Below are 10990 nucleotides of genomic sequence, written 5' to 3'. Positions count from 1 at the left end.
GTTTCTAGCGGATCTAGTAGTACTTAAGTCTAAGGGGATAGATGTGATCCTTGGGATGGACTGGTTAAGCCTGCATGACAGTCATATAGGGTGTGCTGATAAGGTAGTGCACCTGACCAATCAAGAGGGTGTGCAAGTGACCTGTCACACTAAGGGAAGTGGTCCAGACCTCATGGTGTTCAGCATGGAGACTAAGACCTTAGAAGGAGTCCCGGTAGTGAGTGAGTACCCGGACGTCTTTCCTGAGGAATTACCTGGAATGCCCCCTGACAGAGACATAGAGTTCGTAATTGACCTTGTCCCCGGGACCTCCCCTATAGCCAAGAGACCCTATAGAATGGCAGCCTCAGAGTTAGCCGAGCTGAAGAAACAGTTGGGAGAGTTGCAACAGAGTGGTTTTATCAGGCCCAGCTCATCCCCGTGGGGAGCCCCCGTGCTTTTTGTCAAGAAGAAAGATGGGAGTATGAGGATGTGCGTGGATTATCGCGCATTAAATGAGGTCACCATTAAGAACAAGTACCCCCTCCCTAGAATAGATGACCTGTTTGACCAATTAAAGGGAGCCAAGTATTTCTCCAAGATAGATCTGAGATCGGGGTATCATCAGCTCAAGATCAAGGAGAGCGACATCCCGAAGACCGCCTTTGTCACCCGCTATGGTCAATTTGAGTTTACAGTGATGTCCTTTGGATTGACCAATGCACCTGCTTACTTCATGAACCTCATGAACAAGGTGTTTATGGACGAGTTAGATAAGTTTGTCGTAGTCTTTATTGACGACATACTTATTTACTCCAAGAGTGTTCAAGAGCATGAACACCACTTACGGGTGGTCTTGGAAAAACTAAGGGCCCACCGACTCTATGCTAAATTCAGCAAGTGCGAATTTTGGCTTGAGAAAGTGGCATTCCTTGGTCATATCTTGACCGCGGAAGGAGTAGCAGTTGATCCTGAGAAGGTGGAAGCCGTCTCCAACTGGCAGCAGCCCACTAATGTTAGTGAAATCAGGAGTTTCCTGGGTTTAGCTGGATATTATCGGAGGTTTATTGAGGGATTCTCCAAGATAGCCCGTCCCATGACAGAGTTGCTCAGAAAGGACAAGAAATTCACCTGGACCGAGTCATGTGAGCGGAGTTTCCAGGAGCTGAAGAAAAGATTGACAACAGCCCCAGTACTGACCTTGCCAGATATCCAGCGAGACTTCGTCATCTACTGCGATGCATCTCGGCAAGGATTAGGTTGTGTCCTCATGCAGGATGGGAAGGTTGTGGCATATGCTTCCCGACAACTTAAGCCCCATGAGCAGAACTACCCAACTCATGACTTAGAATTTGCAGCCGTAGTGCATGCCCTCAAGATCTGGAGACATTATCTGATTGGGAATAAGTGTGAAATCTACACCGACCATAAAAGCCTAAAGTACATCTTTACCCAACCTAATCTGAACTTAAGGCAGAGGAGGTGGCTAGAGCTGGTAAAGGACTACAACCTGGAAATCCATTACCACCCCGGCAAGGCTAATGTTGTAGCTGATGCCCTAAGCAGAAAGTCCTATGTACAGCCCGGACCCAAGAATGCCCGACTACGAGAGGAAATGGCCCGGTTGAATGTGCATATCATTCCCCAGAATGCTAGCCATAGGCTAAGTGTCCAGCCCACATTGGAGGATAAAATCCGAGAAGCCCAGGGTTCAGACCAAGATCTAGTAAAAATCCGCAAGCAGACCGGAGAAAATAAAGCCCCAGATTTCAGGGTAGATGACAAGGGAACCTTGTGGTATAAGAATAGAATTTGTGTCCCTAAGGACGGAGAATTCCAGCAGACCATCATGGATGAAGCCCATAACTCAGCATACTCCATTCACCCCGGGTCCACTAAGATGTACATGGACCTAAAACAGAAATACTGGTGGAACGGGATGAAGGCAGACATAGCTCAGTTTGTCGCCCGGTGCGATACCTGCCAAAGAGTCAAGGCCGAGCACCAGAAGCCAGCCGGCTTGCTACAACCCTTGCCTATCCCGGTTTGGAAGTGGGATGAGATCGGCATGGATTTTGTAGTAGGCTTGCCCAGAACCCAGAAGGGGAATGACTCCATATGGGTAATAGTGGACCGACTCACCAAGGTTGCCCACTATCTGCCTGTACGGACCACTTACGTGGAGAAAAACTGGCTCGACTCTACGTCGACAACATAGTGAAGCTGCATGGTGTGCCCAGCCGAATCATCTCGGATAGAGGAACTCAGTTCACCTCTAGGTTTTGGAGGAGCTTACACAAAGCCATGGGCACCAAACTGGATTTTAGTTCAGCTTATCACCCCCAGACCGATGGCCAAACCGAACGGGTAAATCAGATCATGGAGGATATGTTAAGGGCGTGTGTCCTCACCTATGGAAAGGATTGGGAACAAAGTCTACCCTATGCAGAATTCTCATACAACAATAGTTACCAAGCCAGTCTAGGCATGTCACCATTTGAGGCCCTTTATGGTAGAAAGTGTCGGACCCCTCTGATGTGGTCAGAAGTCGGAGAGCGTTCCCTGGTTGGACCAGCTTTTATCAAGGAAGCAGAAGACCGTGTAGCAGAAATCCGAGGGAAGTTAAAGGCTGCACAGTCCAGACAGAAGAGCTACTCTGACAAAAGAAGATGAGAATTGTGCTTCGATGAGGGAGATTTTGTCTACCTCAAGGTATCCCCAATTCGGGGTACGCGAAGGTTTCAGGTGCAAGGAAAGCTAGCCCCTCGGTACATTGGACCGTACCAGGTGTTAAAGAGAGTGGGAGCCGTAGCATACCGTATCCAACTGCCCGAAGAAATGTCGGATATACACCCGGTATTCCATGTCTCCCAGCTAAGAAAATGCTTGAGAGTACCGGAGGAACAAGTACCGGTGGAAACAATAGACCTACAAAAGGACCTTCGGTATCAAGAAGTACCTGTCAAGATTTTGGACACTGTCACCAGGAGGACAAGGAATACAGCAGTCCGGATCTGCAGAGTACAGTGGAGCAGGCATGGCGAAGAAGAGGCCACGTGGGAACGCGAGGACGCGTTAAAGAAAGAATTTCCCCATCTCTTCAGGACTCAGTCGAATCTCGAGGACGAGATTCAATTTAAGTGGGGTAGGTTTGTAACGCCCGCAAAAATCACTAACAAAAATCACCCGTTAAAACCGTCTTTAAAATCTTTTACCGCTGAGCTCCAGGAAATCGGAACCCTTCCCGGCGATTTCGCCGTCCCGGTACCCATGCCGACCCCCACCTGCGTTTTTATCTGGGCCCGTGAATCTCGCCGCGTGCCGGTGTCAGACGCCGTGCGCGTGCTCCAACCGCGTACCGCGAGTACCGCCGGTCTCTTCCTTTTTCTTCTCTTTCTCCTTTTTCTCCTTTCTTTTTCCTTTCTTCTTCCTTCCTCTTTCTTCTTCTTCTTCCTCCCTCCTTCTCTCTCTCCTTCTTCTCTTCCTGGCGCCACTCCCCGGCCGGCCCCCCCACCATTACTACCCGGCGCCACTCCCTCCTGGAGCCACGCCGCCCGGCTACCTTGGGCCCGCCGGCCACTCCGCACAGCGCCTGGCGCCCGACCCCGCCCGCGCCTGAACCCGGCCGCGCCCACGCCTGGCGCGTCGCGCCGGTCCGCCCGGCCCCAGCCGGCGCGCCGCGCGTCGCCTCCGCCGGCGCCGCCACCGGTCCCGGCTGACCCGCACGCCACCCGCACGCCACCGCCGGCCCCTACCCGTGCGCCGGTCCCGCCGCCCACTCCGCCGCACGCCGGCCATCCGGTCCCCCACCACCGGAGCCTCCCCTGCCGCCTATAAAAGGGCCGGCCCTCGCCGGTCTCTCCCCTACCCATCACCACCGCCACCTGCCACGCCCCCACTCCGGCCACCAACGCCGCCGTGAGCCGCCACCGCCACAAAGCCGCCGCCGCCGGTACCTCCTCCACCCGAGCCGCCGCCACCAAAATCCCATCGCCGGCCGCCCTCCTCCCGCGCCGAGACTCCGAGGTGAGGGGCCAAATGGAACTCCCTTCCACCACTGCCCCCGGCCCGAGGCTCGCCACCGGCGGAGCCCCGCCGGCCGGTCGCCGCCGACCCCCCCCCCAACTCCTCTCTCTCTCTTTTCCTTCCTGGAAGAAGAAGAAGAGATAAAAGCCTTTCAATTTCGATCCGACCCTCAAGTTTCCCCAAATTACACATAAGCCCCTCCACTTCCAAAAGAAATTACAAATAGGTCCCTAGTGTATTAAAAATCAGCCCTAAACCTCCATTTAAGCCCCTAATCAATGTTTAACCCGTCATTTCATGCGCCAAACTCCCTCCAATTAATCCCAAATTTTACCACGTCATCCTCCAGAATACTTTCGCCGATCTATATCCAAAATTCCCAAAAATAATCCCTCTACCTATTTTCCGTTCGCGTTTCCTGTTCGGAGCTCACGGTTAAAAATCGTTTCTCTTTTATTTATTTGTGTGTCTATTTGTGTGTGCCGTAGATCGCGGATTGCCCGAGGAGGAGCCCGAGGAAGAGTTTGACCGCGAGCCCGAGCCCGAGGACCAGTACCGCGAGCCGGAACTCCCGGAAGGCTTTGAAGACGGCAAGTCCAATCTCACCCTTTGATGCATACTTAATACCCAGTTTTTCAAACACAACCTATTGCCCTGTTTTACAAAATGCATATTATTTCACCGCAAGACATGGTTGGATAGCCACCCCTTGATTGTTATGAACATTCCTTGTTGTCCTGTGCTTATCTCTAAATATGACTCGCTCTGTTTAGATGATAGCCGCTGCTAGAACGCTTAGGAAATTATTACTCAACTGCAATCATTATTACAATAGTGTATTCGGAAAATGAATGTGTGTGTGTGTGTCCACGCAAGAAAGATGGTTTTGGGGTTGGGGAAAAAGGATGTGTAGACGGGATGGATGAGGTGTTCCTCGTGTGGGATGCCATGTTGTTGTGCTCGTACCTTGGTGGTTGAGCAGTGTCGGGAGATATCCATCCTGTCGTGATTAAGGACCGAGTTGATGTGTCATCTTGCCTAATTCCACTATCGTGCAACCACTCGACCGTTGTATGGGCAACGGCTTAGCATAAATCCCACTAGCTGGATGGTTAGTCCTCAGGAGTGCTGGTGAGCAACGGGAACCCATGGAAAAGGAGTAAGATCTTGGTGACTTAAGTCTCGGTTACGGTCTCCAGGACGAGCCGTGAACCCCTTGGGTGTTTCCGTGAGAACTAGCCAGTCTTAGCTAAGGTGGGTAATGGCTTTGTTAGGATCCGTACCGTCACTAAGGTGATTGTGCTACGGTACCCTACTTGTGGGAAAAGTGTACACCCTCTGCAGAGTTAAAACCTATCCGGGTAGCCGTGTCCACGGCATTGGACGAGTTACGGCTTGGTCACATAACTAGCAATTGGGCAAGAATGTCAGGTGTGCGTGTGCGTGTGTGGGTGTGTGTGTGTAGAATTTTGGAAGAGTCCGGCAGTTGTGCCGTGCGCTATGACGGACGGGGAGTCCGATAGCGATAAAACCTTGGATCCTTTGTGTAGGATCAACCCCACTCAGTGTTTCGGGTATTAAAGGAAACTTTACAAAACCCTTTCGAAAACGATCCCCTGCATGTGTTAAAAATTAGCTTTTCCGCAAAATAAACCCTAGCCTACCCTTGTTATACTTGTGCATAAACTTGCTTGTATCCCCTCCGTGGATGGGGTTGGACTTGTTGAGTACGTTAGTACTCACCCTTGCTTCATTGCTACAGAGGAAGACCCTGATTTCGTCGCAGAAGACCTCGAGTAGAGGTTGTGTCCGCACCCGACGCTGCCTGTGGTGTTGTCCTGCCCAAGATGCCGCTGCTGCCGTGTAGTCCCGAGTGCGGTCTTTTGGCAGTCGCTTGGTTAGCCGCTGTTATTTATTTACTGTTTATCGCTGCGTGGCTTTCACGCCCACTCCCTCGGGAGTTGTACGGTAACTGAATTATCTGTCGAATAAATGTGCTATCAGCCTCCTGGGACTGATATTTGTATCACATTTAGTCTCTACTTATGTGGGGACGCTTCAGGGAAGCTGGAGGAAGGGGCAGGGCGGCCTGTATGATGTTGCTTCCAACACTCATCTGATTTTTGATTTAGCACTTAGGTTTAGGGTAGGGCTAGGAGGACCTTCCAATATCAGATCTTGAACAATAGTGCTAATTTCTCTTCTGCTCCAGCTGGTGCTAGTGTTCGTGCTGATGAGAATTCAGGCTGTAGATTTTCTCTAAAGAATCACGCTATTTTTAATAAGATTAGATATCCAATGGAGGAAACACAAGATCAGGACACAGCTATTATAGTCACACAATACCCTGTAACTATTCTAAAGTGAAGCTCTGATTTGTCGCTCTCTATAAACATTTATAGCTTTATGCATTGGCCGTATATATCCTTGTTTAGCTACCATGGGATTCACTAATGCATCTGTCTCTAGATCTTTTTCTAGTTCTGTGCTTGGTCTTCACTAGACAAAATCTAGTTACTGAAAGAATGGTAGCCGGATTAATTTAAATTTTGAAGCCAAAATATAGTGTAGCCAGGCTGAGCTTGAGGTCACCTATACCCTCTTATACTCATCATGGTATAATATGCAGTGGTTCCTGCACGCATGTTTTCTTTGCACACGCATCTTCAATGGATTAATAATCTTTTTTGCTTCGTATGTGTTTTTTAGCACAAAGTTAGGTTTCGGGAACAAATTGCCTAGCAGAGTAAGGAGATCATTGAAACTATTGTCTGACCAGCCGAATTTAGCCTTCAGGATCAGAAGATGAAGGACGAAATGTAACGCTGTCCACTCCTTCCCACATCCCTCATACATACGGTCCTTTACTACCTTCTTGAGTTTCTCAAAATTCTCTAACCCTTTAGCACTCTCTAGCAGCACTTTCGGTTCAATGTGGCACAACATGTCTTCCATATCAATATCACGTTCCTCATCCACCTATGCACGCGCATCTATTTGATCACCATTTTGATCTCCACGGTCATAATCATCATCCATCATAACATGATCATTTTCGTTTGCATCATCACCACCCACTTCATTAGAGCTAGTATTGATGTCTGTGTTGTTGAAAGTACCTCCTGCATCACCATGGTGGGACCAAATTGTATATCCATCCACAAAACCTCGCTTTATCAAGTGTCTCTTGATGGCATCAGTATCCTCTCATACAATATTATTGCTACATTAAAAACACGGACAACGTATTTGCTTTGTCTTGCAAATGCGAGCGTGCTTCTCCGCAGCCTCCACAAACTTTGATACCTCTGACATGAAAGTATGTGAATGTCTCCGTATGCCATACATCTATGCTCTATGATCCATCTTTAACAACCTATGACAACAATTTTATGTTATATTAACTAATTTAATGAGCTATGGGTCGCAATTCTATAAACTCAATTAAATTATGGATGTAGTAACTAATAAGTAGGAAGAAATATAATAAAAACTAATTCTATATTACCCTAAATGAAACTCAATTAAACCATTGATGTAATAATTAGTAGGAAGAAGGGGGAAAATCAAACTCAATTAAACTTCATTAATTAAAATTATAGATGTAATAATTAATAAGTAGGAAAAATATAATCAAACTCTATTCTATATTACATTAAAATGACAAATATAGCATGGTAATGGTTATAATATGATCATAGAGTTTTATTTGAAAAATAATCCATCTCTAGTTATTTTCTCTCGCTTCCCTCATCTCTCTTCTAGTCTAAATCTAGATAACAACCTAATGAAACAATTAATGATGGTTAGAAGTTGAAAAAGAAGGTTGGAGTGGTACAAACTCACCTTATATAGCCAGCTCCTCCAAAGAAATCAAGAGCAAAACCTTCCCCCTTAGATTTGGTGTTTTTGGAGCTTTTCCCGAGCTCGAACAAACTCCAAATGGAAGGTTGGCTGAGGAACAAGCTGCCCGCGGTCTTACCTGCGCGAGGTCTATGCTGGCAGGTGACATAAGCCACCCGCCAGCACAGATGGGGTGCATCTGTGCTGGCGGGTGCTCCCCCGCCGACCCTAGAAAGTTTTGTGCTTGTGGGTGCTAATCACACCTGCCAGCATGCTAAATTTTTTGTGCCAGATTTGGCACAAATCTATCGTGGAGATTCATCTCACGGAAATGATTCGAGAATTTGAATCAAAATCGTTTTTCCGTACTCTAACCTACGAACACGGTATTGGGCCTGTTCGCTTCAGCTTATAAGTCGGCTGAAAAGCTGAAACGACTGATTTGTTATGAGAGGAAAATACTATTTGGTGGCTGATAAGCCGGCTGAATAAGCTGAAGCCAACAGGCCCATTAGCTCCTTCAAGTGGCTTTGCAAAAATAACGGATTCTATGACAAAATTGGACCAGACCAGCTGGTGCAGGTCCAAAATCAACAAACTAGATGAAAAAATATATGGCAAACCGAAAGATGGAAACGGGTAGTATACTCTGTTCCTGCTCGGCGAAGGCGTTCAGATCATGCCCTTTTCCTCGAGGAACAGCACAAGGGATGTGGCCTCGTAGCACGAGGGATCTGGAAGCAGCAGCTTGTTGGCAAAGGAAATTAAAACACTGCGTAAATGTGAGAATCGAACGAGACTAGAAAGGAACATATATACATGACATTTCTCATAAATCACCCTTGTCATCAGAGGCCGGTCCTACGTCCACTGATCAAGCTAAGAAGTAAGAACTGGACGTTGCTTAATGCTTACCAACAATAATCCCAAAATGTAGAAGAAAATCTTGACTTTGCGGATAAGCCAGACCAACACAAGGCTGTTATTTCCAAACATATATCTAAAGTTCTCGTCACATCACGATTACAGAACACCGCACAAATGTTTACTCCCAGTCTCTGAATCTGAAGACGACACGGCCGCCTGTCGCCTCATCAGCAAGTCAGCATATGGGATCTTTCTGTGCGTATCCTAGGCGGCGACGGTCCTCTTGAAATGCGCGATCTGGATGTTCTCCACGCTCAGCTTCTTGAAGTTGCTGTTCTTCCTGGTGCTGAAGAAGTTGCCCCAGTTGTAGGCGTCGTACCGGGGCGGGTCCTCCTCACTCACCAGCTCCTCCACCGGCTCCACCATGGTGTAGCCCGCCGGGTTGAAGAAGTAGGGCCTGGAGAACCTCTCCTTGGCCGAGTTCACCGTAACCCGGTGCTCCGCGCTCTCGTACCTGTCGTTGCTCCAAACCTGAAAAAGTCTCAGTCGTTCATGTAAGATATCAATTCGTGAATGAGCATTAACAGCACGAAAAGATTTGAGAATGACGTGTGTTTTTGTTTGTTGTACCTGGATGAGGTCGCCGACGTTGATGATGAAGGAGTCGGGGACAGGCTTGACGCGGACCCAATCGCCGTCGGAACGGCGCCGGACGTCGAGCCCGCCGACGTCGTCCTGGTAGAGGATGGTCAGTGCTCCGGCGTCCTTGTGCCGGCCGACGCCGAGGGCGAGGTCGGGGCTCGGGCAGGGAGGGTAGTGGTTGAGCCGGATGAAGGTGGTCTGGTCCTTGAAGAAGCCGTGCAGTCTGTCAGGCCTCAGGTTCAGGCTCCGGGCGATCAGCTCCAGTATCTTGAATGCCAGCTCTTCCATCGCTTGCATGTACTCCTCCAACGCCTCTCTGCGAGAATTCCCGTTCAAGTTTTAACATGAAAAGACAAAAATTTAGGAGAATTCATCCACAAAAAAACATCGCTGAGATGGAAAGTGAAAAAACAGCTTTTTCTGTCCATCATCAAAATTCAGTAACCGAACCTATTCTATCTTTGATTAAAAAAAGATGTGAAAATTCCCTGATTATTTCAACAAAGATTTTCCCATCTTCACCAAAAATATGAAAACAAAAATATTGTCAAAACATACTGGCACGACGATCATATGCAATGCCAGAAACAACAATATGCGCAAGTTGATTCACCTGAATCCCGGCAGGTCTTCGGGCCACTTGTTTTCGAACACGACCTCGCCGTCGGCCACGGCTATCGGCGGCTGAAGCCCGCCCGGGACGAGGTCGTACACCTCCTTCCAGTCCCTGACGTTCTTGGTGTGCTCCGACTCGTAGTACCCGAGCGGCTCCGCCTCGCTCCTCCGCACGGCGGCTTTCCGCTCCGCCGGCAGGGCGAAGAACGCGCGCTGCGCCTCCGTGGCGCGCGCCACGGTCTCCGCCGGCACACCGTGCCCCACCACCACGAAGAAGCCCCAGTCCCGGCTCGCCGCGCCCACCTCGGCGGCCAGCGCGTCCACGGCGGCCGCGTCGCCGCCGCCACCGCCGGTGAGTGGCGAGAGGTCGATGAGCGGGATGCCCGTGGCCTCGGTGACGGTGGGCTTGGGGCGGTGCTCGGGGGCCTGCACGAAGGACTGATCCATGGAGAAGCCGCCCATGGCGATGGATCGAGCTTTCCTGCGTCGGAGTTGTGTGACTTGTGAGGCTGCCAGCAGCGACTGATTAGCTAGGACGCCGCATGCAGTGCGGGTGTGTGTGTGGGGTCGTGCGATGATGAATGAAGGTGGTTAAAAGGGACGTCTGAGCAGATTGGATTCAATGAATCTGGATGGGTTGTAGGTGAATTTTGTTGGTATCTCCGATGTGTCCGGGTACAGAAAGATGATAGTAACAACAGGGTTTCTGTTTTGATGCGGACGTGTGGTTGCTTGCTCTTCCATGTGTTCTTGCCTGTGACGTCATGGGTGATTCATGGACCGGGGATCTAGTACAGTGAGTAACTGAGAACCCTAGATGGATGGAACAAAATTGGACCTGTTCGCTTCAGCTTATAAGCCGGCTGAAAAGCTGAAACGGCTGATTTGTTGTGAGAGGAAAACATTGTTTGGTGGCTGATAAGCTGGCTAAATAAGCTGAAGCGAACAGGCCGATTATCTTTCCGTTTTCTATATTATTCTTAAGCCGTTTTTCCTTTTCTGAAAAAAAGTTCCTCGA

At 49.2% G+C, this 10990-nt stretch overlaps 1 protein-coding gene across 1 annotated transcript; it reads right to left on the bottom strand.

Moving 5' to 3' along the window:
* Positions 1–8799: 8799 nt before the first annotated feature.
* Positions 8800–10546, bottom strand: LOC117836376 (jasmonate-induced oxygenase 2). Its single transcript, XM_034715785.2, has 3 exons — positions 9971–10546; positions 9346–9673; positions 8800–9246 (listed from the first exon to the last, which is right to left on the bottom strand). Exons 1-3 carry the CDS (start codon positions 10432–10434, stop codon positions 8980–8982), a joined length of 1059 nt encoding a protein of 352 aa, XP_034571676.1. The 5' UTR covers positions 10435–10546; the 3' UTR covers positions 8800–8979.
* Positions 10547–10990: the final 444 nt, after the last annotated feature.

The sequence above is a fragment of the Setaria viridis genome, chromosome 9 (genome assembly GCF_005286985.2).
Source record: "Setaria viridis chromosome 9, Setaria_viridis_v4.0, whole genome shotgun sequence".
Taxonomy (NCBI): Eukaryota; Viridiplantae; Streptophyta; class Magnoliopsida; order Poales; family Poaceae; genus Setaria; species Setaria viridis.
Note: the sequence above shows the minus strand (reverse complement) of the source record. Positions and strands in the feature narration are given on the sequence as shown.

Bases quoted from the DNA above. Each gene is read 5' to 3' on its own strand.
- LOC117836376 (XM_034715785.2), bottom strand. From the start codon at position 10,434: ATGGGCGGCTTCTCCATGGATCAGTCCTTCGTGCAGGCCCCCGAGCAC. The intron at 9,674-9,970 runs GTGAATCAACTT...GAATTCTCGCAG, and splicing joins GAAGACCTGCCGGGATTCAG to AGAGGCGTTGGAGGAGTACA. The intron at 9,247-9,345 runs GTACAACAAACA...AGACTTTTTCAG, and splicing joins ACGTCGGCGACCTCATCCAG to GTTTGGAGCAACGACAGGTA.